This window comes from Lutra lutra, chromosome 8, assembly GCF_902655055.1.
Source record: "Lutra lutra chromosome 8, mLutLut1.2, whole genome shotgun sequence".
In the NCBI taxonomy this organism is placed as follows: domain Eukaryota; kingdom Metazoa; phylum Chordata; class Mammalia; order Carnivora; family Mustelidae; genus Lutra; species Lutra lutra.
The window spans coordinates 126,003,978-126,022,532 of record NC_062285.1 but is presented as its reverse complement, the minus strand read 5'-3'; the positions used below and the strand labels follow the sequence as shown (position 1 = coordinate 126,022,532).

Here is an 18,555-nt window from a genome sequence, read left to right as displayed (position 1 = left end):
CAGGAGCTAGGAGTCTCTGAGTGGACAGAGGTGTTTATACCACCTTTGCCCTCTGCAGAGTGCTCTGCTCACTCAAGAGTCAGAGAGAAAGGAGAAGGGATAATTTCCCCAACCCTATACCTAAGCACCCCAGGTCTTTTGCTTCCTATCCCACAAGACCACAATTCCTCATCCATCCTGTGAGAATACTAAAAACCTCTCTCATTGGACTGTAGCAAGGATTAAATAAGACAACCTTTGAAGTGTGCCTGGCACTAAATAAATATTTAAGTGCTGAATAAATATTTGTCCCTTTCTCTTCCCAGAGAGGAGATGGAAAGAGTAACATTGAGAGATAGTTTCATTTATGTCTAACGAAAAATCCAGTATTGCTTTAGGCAAATTCTCTAGGCAAGCTACTTTCTCTCTTTGGGACATTTCTTCTTCCTTACGTAAGTAAATATAAAAGCATAACTATAACCAAAAAATCTCTTTCTCAAACCTACAATCTAGAGAAAACACCACTTTATCCTCCTTTTTTGTGGTGGTATCCCTTATGATATATTTACACAATGGGAAGTATAAGGCTTTATATTTTACCAGTCACTAATTGAATTATGTGCATTTTGAGATAAAATTTTTTATGGTTTTAAAAGTAGTTTTATGGCTGCTCCTGTTATGTGAATGAACTGTAATCGATTATTCCCCTACTGCTGAAGTTTTAATCTCTCCCTCATTTTTTCCCCCTGAACACTTTTGTTGTATGTTTTTCTATGTTTGTGATGAAACTAATATGAATTGAGTACTTTGTATGGATCAGGCACCATGCCTAGTCTTGGAATTTAGAAAGACTAAGATTTGGTCTCTGGTCTGAGAATGCTTAGTCTAGTAGGAGGGGACAGAAGAGTAACAGAAAGGCAAGAAAGTTTATGAGTTTAGTTATAAAGAAAATTTCAAGATGCTATCTGAGGTGCCTGGGGGCAGTGAGTCAGAGAAAGCTTTTTGGAAGTTGTGTACTTGGGTTAACCGATTGAGTACTAATCCTTACTCCTGAGACTCACCACTGAGGTAGCTTCCCTTGCCTTTGACACTGGATTATTTTTTTCTTCAATCTCAGCCTGATCTGCTTAGATTTAGTGGTCTTACACCACTGACCAGTAACTGAGCCCATTCTGCTCTAAAATATCTTCAGTCACTGCATGACATTGTTGTCCTGGCATCTGAGAAATCTGGTTTCAATCCAGTCCTACTTGTGTTTAGCTGCCATAATTATAGTCAATGGGATGTGGTAAATGTTTAGCAAACCACTGACTGTACTCTTGATTTGTAGTGTTTTCTGATTTCCAGGATGTCAATATTCCCATCATGGCAGATTTCAAGCTACTGATGTGAACTTGAAGCTGAGGAGAGATGTGCAGTAGCATATTATCATGTAGTATTTCTATCATGCAGATATAACAGGCATAAATAACCTGGGACAATGAACTTAGTAAAATAATTATGAGTACTCATTATCTTTGTTTTTAATTTACTTAATTATAAGTTTCCATAATTGAGTTTTTAATCATGGATGTGTTTAGCAACAGACACACAAAACCTCTGAAAAATCAGCTCTCACAAGTCTGTATGAGCTGACTTTAGTGCTCCGCTGGTCATAAACACATGAATTTGTTCTACCTACCTCTCCAAACTCAGCGCACACCCCCTGTCCTCCATTCTTTCTACTTCAACCACAACTGGCTTCTGTCCGCCCCTCAAAGAATTTCCATGTGTTCATGATTTCAGAGATTTTGCATAGATGTTCATTCCTTGGGGAGTCTCCTCCCCCAGATCTTTATAATTAGAGCAAAGCCTTCCCATAATTCAAATAATGCCATGTTGACTAGGTCTTCCTTGTGCATTCAACTTAAATAAGCCTCTCCAAAACAGTCAATTTATTTCATAATATCTCTTTTTATTTTTAAATGTTTTAAAAGATTTTATTTATTTAAGCAAAAGAGGAAACACAAGTTGGGGGTGGGCTGGAGAGGGAGAAGCAGGCTTCCCACTGAGCAGGGAGCCCAACGTGGGGCTTGATCCCAGAACTCTGGGATCATGACCTGAGCCAAAGACAGGTGCTTAATGACTGAGCCATCCAGGTACCCTGTGTAATACCTCTTTTCAAAACTATTTCTTCTTGGAGGGAGGAGTCAAGATGGCGGAGAAGTAGCAGGCTGAGACTACTTCAGGTAGCGGGAGATCAGCTAAATAGCTTATCTAAAGATTGCAAACACCTACAAATCCAACGGGAGATTGAAGAGAAGAAGAACAGCAATTCCAGAAACAGAAAATCAACCACTTTCTGCAAGGTAGGACTGGCGGAGAAGTGAATCCAAAGCGATGGGAAGATAGACCGCGGGGGGAGGGGCCGGCTCCCGGCGAGCGGCTGAGCAACGGAGCAAAATCAGGACTTTTAAAAGTCTGTTCCGCTGAGGGACATCGCTCCAGAGGCTTAACTGGGGTGAAGCCCAGGCAGGGTAAGCGCGGCCTCAGGTCCCGCAGGGTCGCAGAAGGATCGGGGGTGTCTCAGTGTCGCAGAGCTTACCGGTATTAGAACGGGGAAGCCGGCTGCAGAGACAGAGCCGAGGAGTGACTCTCAGCTCAGGGTTGCCTTGAACCGGTCGCAGGCTCGGTCAGCTCGGAGCGCGGCCAGAGGCCAGGGTGACGTGAGTCATTTGGTGCTGTTCTCTGAGGGCGCACTGAGGAGTGGGGCCCCGGGCTCTTGGCTCCTCCGGGCCGGAGACCGGGAGGCCGCCATCTTTATTCCCGTCCTCCGGACTCTACGGAAAGCGCTCAGGGAACAAAAGCTCCCGAAAGCGAAACCGAGCGGATGACTCAGCGCGGCCCCGGGTAAGGGCGGTGCAACTCCGCCTGGGGCAAAGACGCTTGAGAATCACTACAACGGGCCCCTCCTCCAGAAGATCAACGGGAAACCCAGCCAGGACCAAGTTCACCTACCAAGGAGAACGGTGGAATTCCAGAGGAGAAGAAAGCAAAGCACGGAACTCATGGCTTTCTCCCCATGATTTATTAGCCTTGCAGTTAATTTAATTTTTTTTCTTTTTCAATTTTTTTTTCTTTTTCTCTTCTTCTGCTAAATTTTTTTTAACTTTTACCATTTTCTTTTTTTTAACGTTTTTTAAATAGTTTATCTAATATATATATATTTTTCCTCTTTTTATATTTTTTTCTTTATCGGCTTTCTTTTTTTTAATAGTTTCTTTTTTTTTCTTTCTTTCTGAACCCCTTTTTATCCCCTTTCTCCCCCCTCACAATTCAGGATCTCTTCTGATTTGGCTAAAGCATATTTTCCTGGAGTTGTTGCCACCCTTTTAGTATTTTACTTGCTCCTTCATAAACTCTTATCTGGACAAAATGACAAGGCGGAAAAATTCACAACAAAAAAAAGACCAAGAGGCAATACCAAAGGCTAGGGACCTAATCAATACAGACATTGGTAATATGTCAGATATAGAGTTCAGAATGATGATTCTCAAGGTTCTAGCCGGGCTTGAAAAAGGCATGGAAGATATTAAAGCAACCCTCTCGGGAGATATAAAAGCCCTTTCTGGAGAAATAAAAGAACTAAAATCTAACCAAGTTGAAATCAAAAAAGCTATTAATGAGGTGCAATCAAAAATGGAGGCTCTCACTGCTAGGATAAATGAGGCAGAAGAAAGAATTAGTGATATAGAAGACCAAATGACAGAGAATAAAGAAGCTGAGCAAAAGAGGGACAAACAGCTACTGGACCACGAGGGGAGAATTCGAGAGATAAGTGACACCATAAGACGAAACAACATTAGAATAATTGGGATTCCAGAAGAAGAGGAAACAGAGAGGGGAGCAGAAGGTATATTGGAGAGAATTATTGGAGAGAATTTCCCCAATATGGCAAAGGGAACAAGCATCAAAATCCAGGAGGTTCAGAGAACCCCCCTCAAAATCAATAAGAATAGGTCTACACCCCGTCACCTAATAGTAAAATTGACAAGTCTTAGTGACAAAGAAAAGATCCTGAAAGCAGCCCGGGAAAAGAAGTCTGTAACGTACAATGGTAAAAATATTAGATTGGCAGCAGACTTATCCACAGAGACCTGGCAGGCCAGAAAGAGCTGGCATGATATATTCAGAGTACTAAATGAGAAAAACATGCAGCCAAGAATACTATATCCAGCTAGGCTATCATTGAAAATAGAAGGAGAGATTAAAAGCTTCCAGGACAAACAAAAACTGAAAGAATTTGCAAATACCAAACCAGCTCTACAGGAAATATTGAAAGGGGTCCTCTAAGCAAAGAGAGACCCTCAAAGTAGTAGATCACAAAGAAACAGAGACAATATACAATAACAGTCACCTTACAGGCAATACAATGGCACTAAATTCATATCTCTCAATACTTACCCTGAATGTTAATGGGCTAAATGCCCCAATCAAAAGACACAGGGTAACAGAATGGATCAAAAAACAAAACCCATCTATATGTTGCCTACAAGAAACTCATCTTACACCCGAAGACACCTCCAGGTTTAAAGTGAGGGGGTGGAAAAGAATTTACCATGCTAATGGACATCAGAAGAAAGCAGGAGTGGCAATCCTTATATCAGATCAATTAGATTTTAAGCCAAAGATTATAATAAGAGATGAGGAAGGACACTATATTATACTCAAAGGAACTGTCCAACAAGAAGATCTAACAATTTTAAATATCTATGCCCCTAACGTGGGAGCAGCCAACTATATAAACCAATTAATAACAAAATCAAAGAAACACATCGACAAGAATACAATAATAGTAGGGGATTTTAACACTCCCCTCACTGAAATGGACAGATCATCCAAGCAAAAGATCAACAAGGAAATCAAGGCCTTAAATGACACACTGGACCAGATGGACATCACAGATATATTCAGAACATTTCATCCAAAAGCAACAGAATACACATTCTTCTCTAGTGCACATGGAACATTCTCCAGAATAGATCACATTCTTGGTCCTAAATCAAGTCTCAACCGGTATCAAAAGATTGGGATCATTCCCTGCATATTTTCAGACCACAATGCTCTAAAGCTAGAACTCAATAACAAGAGGAAATTTGGAAAGAACCCAAATACATGGAGACTAAACAGCATCCTTCTAAAGAATGAATGGGTCAACCAGGAAATCAAAGAGGAATTGAAAAAATTTATGGAAACAAATGATAATGAAAACACAACAGTTCAGAATCTGTGGGACACAACAAAGGCAGTCCTGAGAGGAAAATATATAGCGGTACAAGCCTTTCTCAAGAAACAAGAAAGGTCTCAGGTACACAACCTAACCCTACACCTAAAGGAGCTGGAGAAAGAACAAGAAAGAAACCCTAAACCCAGCAGGAGAAGAGAAATCATAAAGATTAGAGCAGAAATCAATGAAATAGAAACCAAAAAAACAATAGAAAAAATCAACGAAACTAGGAGCTGGTTCTTTGAAAGAATTAATAAGATTGATAAACCCCTGGCCAGACTTATCAAAAAGAAAAGAGAGAGGACCCAAATAAATAAAATCATGAATGAAAGAGGAGAGATCACAACGAACACCAAAGAAATACAGACAATTATAAGAACATACTATGAGCAACTCTACGGCAACAAATTTGACAATCTGGAAGAAATGGATGCATTCCTAGAGACATATAAACTACCACAACTGAACCAGGAAGAAATAGAAAGCCTGAACAGACCCATAACCAGTAAGGAGATTGAAAGAATCATCAAAAATCTCCAAACAAACAAAAGCCCAGGGCCAGACGGCTTCCCGGGGGAATTCTACCAAACATTTAAAGAAGAACTAATTCCTATTCTCCTGAAACTGTTCCAAAAAATAGCAATAGAAGGAAAACTTCCAAACTCATTTTATGAGGCCAGCATCACCTTGATCCCAAAACCAGACAAGGATCCCAACAAAAAAGAGAACTACAGACCAATATCCTTGATGAACACAGATGCAAAAATTCTCGCCAAAATACTAGCCAATAGGATTCAACAGTACGTTAAAAGGATTATTCACCACGACCAAGTGGGATTTATTCCAGGGCTGCAAGGCTGGTTCAACATCCGCAAATCAATCAATGTGATACAACACATTAATAAAAGAAAGAACAAGAACCATATGATACTCTCCATAGATGCTGAAAAAGCATTTGACAAAGTACAGCATCCCTTCCTGATCAAAACTCTTCAAAGTGTAGGGATAGACGGCACATACCTCAATATTATCAAAGCCATCTATGAAAAACCCACCGCAAATATCATTCTCAATGGAGAAAAACTGAAAGCTTTTCCGCTAAGGTCAGGTACACGGCAGGGATGTCCGTTATCACCACTGCTATTCAACATAGTACTAGAAGTCCTAGCCTCAGCAATCAGACAACAAAAGGAAATTAAAGGCATCCAAATTGGCAAAGAAGAAGTCAAACTATCACTCTTCGCAGATGATATGATACTCTATGTGGAAAACCCAAAAGACTCCACTGCAAAACTGCTAGAACTTGTACAGGAATTCAGTAAAGTGTCAGGATATAAAATCAATGCACAGAAATCAGTTGCATTTCTGTACACCAACAACAAGACAGAAGAAAGAGAAATTAAGGAGTCCATCCCATTTACAATTGCACCCAAAACTATAAGATACCTAGGAATAAACCTAACCAAAGAGACTAAGAATCTATACTCAGAAAACTATAAAGTACTCATGAAAGAAATTGAGGAAGACACAAAGAAATGGAAAAATGTTCCATGCTCCTGGATTGGAAGAATAAATATTGTGAAAATGTCTATGCTACCTAAAGCAATCTACACATTTAATGCAATTCCTATCAAAGTACCATCCATTTTTTTCAAAGAAATGGAACAAATAATCCTAAAATTTATATGGAACCAGAAAAGACCTCGAATAGCCAAAGGAATATTGAAAAAGAAAGCCAAAGTTGGTGGCATCACAATTCCGGACTTCAAGCTCTATTACAAAGCTGTCATCATCAAGACAGCATGGTACTGTCACAAAAACAGACACATAGATCAATGGAACAGAATAGAGAGCCCAGAAATGGACCCTCAACTCTATGGTCAACTCATCTTCGACAAAGCAGGAAAGAATGTCCAATGGAACAAAGACAGCCTCTTCAATAAATGGTGTTGGGAAAATTGGACAGCCACATGCAGAAAAACGAAATTGGATCATTTCCTTACACCACACACGAAAATAGACTCAAAATGGATGAAGGATCTCAATGTGAGAAAGGAATCCATCAAAATCCTCGAGGAAAACACAGGCAGCAACCTCTTCGACGTCAGCCGCAGCAACATCTTCCTAGGAACATCACCAAAGGCAAGGGAAGCAAGGGCAAAAATGAACTTTTGGGATTTTATCAAGATCAAAAGCTTTTGCACAGCAAAGGAAACAGTGAACAAAACCAAAAGACAACTGACAGAATGGGAGAAGATATTTGCAAATGACATATCAGATAAAGGGCTAGTGTCCAAAATCTATAAAGAACTTAGCAAACTCAACACCCAAAGAACAAATAATCCAATCAAGAAATGGGCAGAGGACATGAACAGACATTTCTGCAAAGAAGACATCCAGATGGCCAACAGACACATGAAAAAGTGCTCCATATCACTCGGCATCAGGGAAATACAAATCAAAACCACCATGAGATATCACCTCACACCAGTCAGAATGGCTAAAATTAACAAGTCAGGAAATGACAGATGCTGGCGAGGATGCGGAGAAAGGGGAACCCTCCTACACTGTTGGTGGGAATGCAAGCTGGTGCAACCACTCTGGAAAACAGCATGGAGGTTCCTCAAAATGTTGAAAATAGAACTACCCTATGACCCTGCAATTGCACTGCTGGGTATTTACCCTAAAGATACAAACATAGTGATCCGAAGGGGCACATGCACCCGAATGTTTATAGCAGCAATGTCTACAATAGCCAAACTATGGAAAGTACCTAGATGTCCATCTACAGACGAATGGATAAAGAAGATGTGGTATATATACACAATGGAATACTATGCAGCCATCAAAAGAAATGAAATCTTGCCATTTGCGACGACGTGGATGGAACTAGAGGGTATCATGCTTAGCGAAATAAGTCAATCAGAGAAAGACAACTATCATATTATCTCCCTGATATGAGGGAGAGGAGATGCAACATGGGGGGTTGAGGGGGTAGGAGAAGAGTAAATGAAACAAGATGGGATTGGGAGGGAGACAAACCATAAGTGACTCTTAATCTCACAAAACAAACTGAGGGTTGATGGGGGGAGGGGGTTGGGAGAGGGGGTGGGGTTATGGATATCGGGGAGGGTATGTGCTATGGTGAGTGTTGTGAAGTGTGTAAACCTGGCGATTCGCAGACCTGTACCCCTGGGGATAAAAATATATGTTTATAAAGCTGTAAAAAAAAAAAAAAAGAAAGAAAGAAAGGATGAATCCCCAAGTTTTGTAGCAACATGGACGGGACTGGAAGAGATTGTGCTGAGTGAAGTAAGTCAAGCAGAGAGAGTCAATTATCATATGGTTTCACTTATTTGTGGAGCATAACAAATAGCATGGAGGACAAGGGGAGATGGAGAGGAGAAGGGAGTTGAGGGAAATTGGAAGGGGAGGTGAACCATGAGAGACTATGGACTCTGAAAAACGATCTGAGAATTTTGAAGGGGTGGGGGGTGGGAGGTTGGGGGCACCAGGTGGTGGGTATTGTAGAGGGCACGGATTGCATGGAGCACTGGGTGTGGTGCAAAAATAATGAATACTGTTATGCTGAAAAAAAAATAAAAAAAAATTATGAATCTTAAAAAAAAAAAAAACAAATCTATTTCTTCTTGGTCATTATCAGTACTGAGTATATCTTGCCTTTTTTTTTTTTGTCCACTTGTTTACTGGTCATGTTCCCTAATAGAACGTGAAATCAATGAGAGCATTGACTGTCCTACTCATTATTGTTTGGAACAGTACCTGACACATAGTACATTCTCAACAAATATTTGTTGAATGAATGAACGTTTGAATGACAACATTCAGTGACCTCACTCTCCTGTTGCCAGGAAGGAATGATAATGTAATGGCTTCAAAGTCTCCAAAATATACAGACACACACATTTAACACACACATTTCATTTAACACTCTTGTGATCAAATGCACGTGATTTACCTATTGATTTAATTATAATTCAAAGAAATGTCTAAGTTCTAAGAATTGTAGGAACAGCTTGCTTTAAGTTTTATTTTGGTTAAAACCACAAGTTCACATGTTAATTGTACTTATTTTATGTGGGCATTGGTGATCTTCAGATTTATAGATTGTCTGTGTGGGAGAAGTTAGGCTAAGAAGTACGCCATAGAAATGAGGATCTGGGGGGATGGGGTAACAGGGTGATGGGTATTAAGGAAAAACACCATGTTGTGATGAGCACTGGCTGTTATATACAACTAATGAATCATTGAACACTACATCAAAACTAACAATAAAAAAAGAGAAAAGAAAGAAAACAGTATGGAGGTTCCTCAGTTTTAGTATATGTGCTGCCGAAGCGAGCACGTGGAGGTTCCTCAAAAAGTTAAAAATAGACGAACCTTATTATGATATAGTAATCACACACACTATTTACCCAAAGAATACAAGAACATTATTTCAAAGGGATACATGATACATGTACCCCTATGCTTTTTACAGCATTATTTATAATTTACAATAGCCAAGATATGAAGACATCAATTGATTATATATACATACACACACACACACACACACACACACACATTTATTTGACAGAGACAATGAGAGAGGGAACAGAAGAAGGGGGGAGCTGGAGAGGGAGAAATGGCTTCCCAATTCAGCCATAAAAAGAATGAAATCTTATTGTTTGCAACAACATGGATGGATCTAGAGAGTATAATGCTAAGCAAAATAAGTTAAAGAGGTTAGAGAGGCAAATATCATATGATTTCCATCATATGAGGAATTTAAGAAGCAAAACAAACAAGCAAAATAAATAAAATAAGGGAGAGACAAATCAAGAAACAGACTATTAATTATAGAGAACAAACTGATGTTGGGGGTGGGGGGATGGGTTAAATAAATATTGGGGATTAAGGAGTGCACTTGTTAAGATGAGCCCAAGGTGATATATGGAAGTGTGGAATTACTACATTGTACATCTGAAATGAATAGAACACTGTTAATAACTATTAAAATAAAATAAAATAAAATAAATAAAAGTTTAAAAACTTTTAAACAAGGGAAAAAAAAAAAAGAAATGAGAATCTGAAGAAGCTCCCAGCCAACTGATTTTGCTGGGTGGGAATTTCCCAAGTTTTTCCAGTAAAACATCGCAATGTTCTCTAAGTTCTGATAAGGAAAACAGGAGTTCTTAGACAGAGAAATTCATCTTAAACATCATTTCCATGCATTTCATATTGTCAGAATTAGATTTGGCTGTGAGTGACAAAAATTTCAAAATAACAAGAGTTTAAACAAAATAGAAGTTAATTTTTTCCTATATCAAAGCAAGGTCAGAAGTCCAAGGCTGCTGAGTTAAGTCTTCCTGATGTCACGAATCAGTCTCGTTTTATCTTTATTCTTCTCTCTTTTAATTCTGAAAACCATAGCCCCATTCCTACGTTTATCTCATAATTGAAAGTGGCTGCTCCAATTCCAGTCAGGATTTCTGTGCTCCATCCTGCAAAAAGGAGAAAATAGAAGGAGAAGGGCAAGCCTTCTATAGGGACACTCTTCAGATGTTGCACAAACTTCTACTCCTTGTGTTTCTTTGGTCAAATATTAGACCTTCAATTACATCTAACTTCAAGGAAGGCAGGGGAATGTAGTATTTTATTCTGGGGAGTCTTGGGTTTGGCTGGCTAACATTTAGAGTTTCTATTTCAATGAGAGAGAAGAAAAGAAAATGCTAGCCATTATTGCCTCATTTCTGTTTTTTTTTTTTCTCTGTCAAATAGAACAAGTATTTCCTAAACATCAGTGTAACTGCTAAGATGACTTGCCATACTTCCCTGAAACTGGCCAGCAAGGAATGATAAGCCCAGAGGATATAGATTGTTTATTGCTCAGAGAACAATAGGCAACACACATGTCGTGTTTATATTGGTTCCCTTTGTCCAAGTCCCATAGGTGTCAAAACAAAGTGGATCCAGGTAGATGCTGAGTACACACTGGTTCTGTGTCACAGCCAAGGAACACTGAGCTTAGAGAACTCACTTCTTCTATGGGGCTGATGGCACATTCCCCATCCTCCTCTCCAAAGAGAGGCATTGTCTTTACTCTGGATTGTAAGCAGAAATTCTCCAGGGAGAGGGGGAAAGACTTTATTATCATGGAATATCTTTGGGGGTGGAGATCTTTATCTCTCCACATCAGGAACCAAATCTGCCCTTTTACCCATAGAGAGACACCATCTCCCTCTTCTAAGGCTGTTGCTGTGCAAATGTCCTTGAAAAAGTAGTCCAAGACATAGTCCAAGAAATGTCAGGAAAATAACCGCTCAGTTTTCCCCTTCTCCAAATTATGCATACATACATGGACCTAGTTAAATATTTAATATTTAAAAACCTCCATTGGTCTAATTACTACACTGATTATATATGTTAAATATGATTGTTTTGTGGTCATTGTTTTGGAATCTGAGCCTTTCCATGCAGAACATGCTAAGAGATGGTGAAGCCCATTTTGCAATCCTTGACTCAACACTCATTTTAAAGATTTATAAGGGCATTCTAAGACACTAACTCAAATGACTGGAAAGAAAGAATTTTATTAAAGAGAGTTTTGTTAGTGTGCCGTGACATTTCTCTTTTCTTTCCAGAAATCCTTCTTCTTTACCTTATACCAAATTTAAGAGGGTGAAAAAGAACCTATCAGAGAACTCAGCCTATGTCTTCTGAAATTTGAGGGATGTAAAGACTATGCCTAATTCATGTATAAAGAAAAGAAACTGTCTAGCTTCTTTGAATATTAAACATGGACAGATGGCCAGAGTGTGGACAAGCTGGACTCCACCACAGGCAGGACAAAGGTACATTTTTCTTGACTAGGCTGCATGGTGAGATGACCCCTAAAGAAATAGAAATTTCTTGTGAGATGGACCTCTCTTAGTCAAGAGGTATCACCTGGATCACAGGACCATGTTTGAAAGTCTCCAGTGGGTAATCTCCAAGGCACATACAAAACTCCCCATTAGAAAAATAATCAAAATTTAGACATTACTTTTGTACTAGATGACAACAATACTAGATTGTAACTGTAGGTACTTCCTTGAAGAATGTGTATCTTCCATAGTGCGGCATATCTGAGATTGACGTTGGGGAGTAGGAATGAAGCCTAGGCCAGTGTCCTGCCTGGTAATTTCAAAAATAAAGAGTAGGGACATAATCCAAGGTACAGATGATTCACAGAAAAGTAAATAGAAATAAAAACATTGCTCAAAATTTCTAACTATATTACACTATGGTTAAATAGCCTAGTCTTCGTGATTTTGATTCTTTGGAGTTTGTCAAAGCTTCATAACCAGGCATATTATAGTCCATTTTTATAAATGTTCAGGTATGCTAGTATTCTTTAGTTCTTGAAGATACAAATATATATGTGTGGATGTATGTATATATAATGATTTTTTTAAAGATTTTAAAATTTTTATTCATTTATTTGACAGAGAGAGAGAGCGTGCACAAGCAGGGGGAGTGGGAGAGGGAAAAGCAGATTCCTGCTGAGCAGGGAGCCCGAAAAAGGGCTTGATGCCAGGACCCTGAGAGCATGACCTAAGCCAAAGGCAGACACTTAGTCAACTGAGCCACACAGGAACCCCTATATTTATGATATTCTAAAATTCCTATTTAAGAAATGAATAGGTCAATCAGACAAAAAGTTGTAGAACATGTATTTATACATGGATTATAAATATGTGTGATTATATATATATATAACTTGTATTTTATTTTTTTAGAATTAATTTATTTTTTATTGTGTTCAGTTAGCCAACGTTATAATGCATCATTAGTTTTTGATATGCTGTTCAACAATTCATTAGTTACATATAACACCCAGTGTTCACCACATAACTTGTATTTTAATTTAATCTAATAATTTCTTTTTATTAGTAAGTTTAGCCTATGAATTTTATTATAAAGACTTTTATGCTAGTACATATTTCTGCCATTTTATTTCATATTTTCCACTTCCCACACTTTATATTTATTTCATTTTCTCCTTTTTAACCTTCTACTGGAGGAATAGGTCAGTTTTTCTTTTGTTGATTTGATTTCCTTTCTATTTTTATTCATTTTCTGGTTATATGGACTGAAATATTTGTGTCTCCACCCCTCCAAATTCCTATATTGGAGGTTTAATCCCCAATGTGATGGTATTTGAGGACTTTGGAAGGTAATTAGGTCATAAGGGTGGAGCCTTTATGAATGGGGTTAGTGCCCTTCCAAGTAGAGACATGAGAGAGCTTGCTTCCTCTCTCTGTTCTCCATCATGTAAAGATGACCATCTGCAAACCAGAGAGGGAGTCCTCACCCAATGGTGGATCTGCCAGCACTTGGTCTTGGATTCAGCAGCCTCCACAACTGTGAGAAATAAATATTTGTTGTTTAAATCTCCCAGTCTGTAGTATATTTGGTATAGCAATCTGAACTGCCTGAGAAACTGGTAATCTCTAAGTCATTCATTTTTTTTATTTAGATATAATTTTTATATCATTTATTTATTTTTCAAGAGTTAAATATTCATTAAATTAAAAATAAAAAAGTTAAAACATAAATAGTGAAAATTTTCTCACACTCCCTTATCTTTCAGGCACCTGAGTCTCTTCCCCAAAGACAACCGATGTTTTCAGTTTCTTTAAGAGATTTTTAAATTTTTTTTAAAAAATTTTTATTGTGTTATGTTAGTCACCATAAAAGACATCATTAGTTTTTTTAAAAATTTTATTTATTTTTTAATTCTTTTCAGTGTTCAAGATTCATTGTTTATGCACCACACCCAGTGCTCCACGTAATATGTGCCCTCCATAATACCCACCACCAGGTTCACCCAACCTCCCATTCCCCTCCCCTCCAAAACCTTCAGTTTGTTTCTCAGAGTCCACAGTCTCTCACGGTTTCTCTCCCCCTCCAATTTCCCCCGACTCATTTCTCTCCATCTCCCCATGTCCTCCATGTTATTCCTTTTGCTCCACAAATAAGCAAAACCATATGATAATTGACTCTCTCTGCTTGACCTATTTCACTCAGCACATGTGGTACCAGAAGTCAAAGGGGTATCTCTTACTGTGTATCTCTGAGATCATTTCATCTCAAGTCAGAAAATTCTGACAAAAAAACTCAGTGAGGGAAAGTCTTTGCCAGTGTTTTTCAAAAGCTGACTCATGACATGAAGAGAGGAAAGAGAGAAAAGAAACCCTGGGTCATTATTGTATCCCATCCGCAAAAAAGATGCAGATACACTAAAGATCCAGGTATGAAAGATAAAACTAACACCAATGGAAGAAGAGAATACCTTTGTAACTTGGGGATGAAAAGGACTTCTTAAATAGATGCCCCCCCCCAAATTTTAAAAGATAAATTTTTATTATATCAGAATTATCTCTTTTTTTTTTTCCCTAAAGGAAGAACACCAGTTGACAGTAAACTGGCAGTGATCTATTAGGATAGATAGGTTAGTGTCTGAGAAAGGCCCAGTGCTAATATCTGGACGACACAAATTATTCCTGCAAGTCAACATGGAGAAACAGGAATACCAATAGAAACATAGGTTATAATGAACTATTCACAGCATGGGAAATCTCAGTGGCATTAATCTTTAAAGAGATGCTCAAACCCAGTTGTCTAAGAAAAATGCAAAACACAAACAACAAGGGCATACTTCTTCAAACTGATCGGATTGGCAAAAAATCAGACATTTGGAAAAATGCCAGATATTGGGGATCTCCAGCAACAGGAACTATTTGGCCTTTTTGATAAGGGTGTGGACTAGTATAAGCCATTCTAATGGGCAATCTGATAGTAGTTCGTGCAGTTAAGAATGCATGTTCCCTATGATTCAGGATCCCAACCTTCTATCCAAGACAAATTCTCACACAGGTCTCTAAGGGAACAAGTATGAAGGTGTTTATTGCAGAATTGTTTGGGATGGGGAGAGTTAGAAGCAGCCTAGGGGAACATTGGAGTCAAATGTGGTAGATACACACTGGAGAGATTCTATCCGATAGGAAAGCAAAGAACTAGATGTACATTCATAACATGGTTCTATCCTAAGAATATGGTGAAAGAAAAAGTTAGAAAATATGAAATCTATAGTACATCTACATTCTATAGTAAAACTATACTACAACATCACTCACATCCATGGAAAGTACACACATGCACTAATATTTCCAGGCATTTTAAAAATCCAAGGCTGAGTATTAAAAGTTTTAGGGATATCACCTCTGGGAGGAGGGAAGGGAGGTAGGGAATAAAGATAAAAGAGAATGAATAAATAAACCAAGAAAGGATCTTGTAGGTTTTGATTACGTGCCATGAAATCATGGATTATGATTAACTCGATCCTCCACAAATGAGGTTAAATGAAAAGAGATTGCTTGATAACCTGCCGTAGTTAGGAAATCTTCACCTTCCAAATCAGTGAAGGTCAGCTCTAAGTATACCAGCTACACCACTTGCATCATGGTGCCAATCTGTGTGGCCATTCACAATACCTCAGTGTTCTGTAGGTTGCATTCTCGGATGCTCCTTCTAGATTTGTACTGGGGTCTGGTGCAATTTTCTTAGGACTCGGCACACCCCTCACTAGTAAGACCAACACATTATATTCCATCTAATTAGACAAAAAGATAATTTAAACAATGTCTACAAAATTTCTATCACAAGCAATGAGAGTTTTTATCTTACTGCGTAGAGAAACTTTCCCTTTTTGCTGGAATAATTAAAAAAAATTATCAGTGTTTTTCTCTGGGGTATCTGAAAATCAAGTGTGCTCTGCTCCCAACCCAGGTCTGGGGCATTTTTATGTGAGATTGGATAAATAATTCCATTTTTTGCTGGTGTGAGGAGAAAAGAGATGTGCTATTATTTTTGCTGTTCCAAAAATCACTCTTGTTTTATATCTCAAAGAGGGAGAAAAGAATACTTAAGAGCCAGTGTCTTGGAATTGGGTGAAATGTAGTTCAATTTTGGACTACTTATTTAAACTACATGGGTCTCACTTTCCTTATCTGTGAAGGGGTGCATCGGGCATGGTGCTGTTGAGCAGAATAAATGAAATCATGTGTGTGGAGAGGTTGGCGCGGCACCCAGCATACAGTGTGCATGTAAATAAGTAGCTGTCATTGTTTGCCTTTATTTACTGCATGAGCTTAGAGAGCAGGTGCTGTCCTGTCCATTGTTCTCAGTATGACAGCGATAGCATGGGATGAACGGTGTTTGTCAGGCAGTCCTGGGGCTCAAGGAAACTCTTTATTTCAGGTCTGCTACACTAAAAAAACAAAAATGAAAAACTACTGGAGTTAGTTAAAGGATACAATTTCTCCTGAGGGTGGAGGTCAGGGTTTGCTCTTCTGTGTTCAACAGCATGTATCTTCCAATTACCACAGGACATATGAATCAGACACTCAAGGATTCCTTTTAGACAGAAATTAGTTATATCTATATTCTTAGCAGTCAATAGAAAGCCCAGCACATCATAGAGGCTCAAGGAATCCTACACAATAATCCTTAAAATCCCTATTTTAAAGATTAAGAAACTGAGGCATGGATTTGACCAAAGTTACACAGCTCATCAGTGGTGGATTGGGAGTTAGTCCATTTGTTTTGAATCTCAACTATGAGAATATTTTCCTTCCTTTGGCGATGCTTGGTTACTCCATCAGAGAATTGTGGGAGGGGAAGGGGTGGATTTCCAGCAACCTCTGTTATTGGCTTGTTTTCTGTCCTGGGTAAATATTAGGCAGGCCCTCAAGGCTTTGATGCCTTGATGCCCCTGATTATTTCACGTGTTTTTCTGAACCTCTGACTTTGCAGTGTCCTCCCCCTACTCTCGCCACCACCCACCCTACTCTCCCCCCCCACCCCACCCATTGTCTACTGGCAATGAATGCCTCATCTCAGATTCCCGATCTGAAAATACAGGAGGGAAGGACATCTTCCTACCTGTTTGAAGGAGTCCACTCTTTGGTACCCACCAGCTCAGTCCTTGCCTCTCCCCGTTTCATTTTCTTCCAAAAGCTTAGCTCTGACTAAATTTATTAATTTATTTTCTGTCTCGCACACAGAACAGCAGGCTGGCCGGGGAGGCATTATCCTCTACTTCATTCACTGCTTATTCATATTCTCCCAAGGTGGCTCTACCTCTGTCTCTTCTACGCTCTCAGCAGTTGTGTAAACAGCTCAAGGACGTGTCAGCACATTGCAACCCAGCTTGTGCTCTTCTTACCTTTGCTTTTTATTGCTGTGCTCAGCGTTCACAATGCTACCTCTATGTAGCTTTCTAAAGTCAAAGCACAGAAAGGTAGCTGGCTTAATGGTTAATAGAAAGGACCCTGCCCCTGACCCCTGATCGAAATCTAAATCAGGATTCCAGCTCTGCTCCCATGGGGAGGTGGGTGGGGGAAAAAAGGATGATTTCTTAAAATTTTTTCATCAGCAGATCTCAGGGTTATTTGCACTGCAGAGAAACCGCTTCCCGTGCTCTTGAGTCCAGGACTTGCCAACCCTGCTTAATCCCCAGCGCACACGTATCCATTCAGGGGCTGCAGCCAAGTCCAGCCTGCAGGCGTCAGCCACATCTTCCCCTTGGTAGAGGCCACTGGGTTACCTGGAGTCTACTGCGTCAGGACAACGCCTACCGGGGGCGGGGGCGTTACTGTGGCCTGTACTCTCAGGGGACATCCTTGGAATCTGTCCTTCCCTCCCAACGCCAGGTTAAAAACCTCAGCAGCACGTGCTGTTTGCAAAACTGCCTGCCACCGACCAGAGATCTCACTCACGAGGGGAGCCAGCATGTCGACTGTGGTCCTGGAGAACGGAAGCCCTGGCAGGAAACTCTCTGAGGGACAGGTGAGCCAGAGTTGGCCTGGCTGCACGCTGCCCGGCACTCAGGCAGGGGAATTTGGTCCCTAGAGGTAAAGGGTCTGAGGAATGTTGATATTTCCTACTCCCTTAAACTCATGGAGAAATCTGAACTTATTTGAAGGTGATGAAAATGTCTGGGAAGGCAACAGATAACACAGGTCCCCGACAGCTCTTCCCTCGAGAGGGACATCTGTCCTATGCGGCTTTCAGGGAAAGAGTGCTGTTTAGGGGTCAGGGATCTGGCTTTCAGAGCTGCCCCCAATCAGCTGTGTGTCTTTGGACAAGTCACTGTTCCTCTCTGTTGCCTGCTTTCTCTTTCCTAGCCTGAAGTGGATGGTTTGTAATGATCTGGAATGGGAGATGGGATTCTTCTAGATCTGCTTTACTGTGATATGTAT

General features: G+C 39.6%; 1 protein-coding gene across 1 annotated transcript in view; it reads left to right on the top strand.

The window, feature by feature from the left end:
• The first annotated feature begins 17,975 nt into the window (after positions 1-17,975).
• PAH (phenylalanine hydroxylase) overlaps positions 17,976-18,555 on the top strand; it is a 72,653-nt gene continuing 72,073 nt past the window's right edge. Inside the window, exon 1 of the mRNA XM_047742432.1 lies at positions 17,976-18,142. Coding sequence (XP_047598388.1) covers positions 18,086-18,142 — 57 coding nt within the window. The 5' untranslated portion in view covers positions 17,976-18,085. The remainder of the gene's footprint in view (positions 18,143-18,555) is intronic.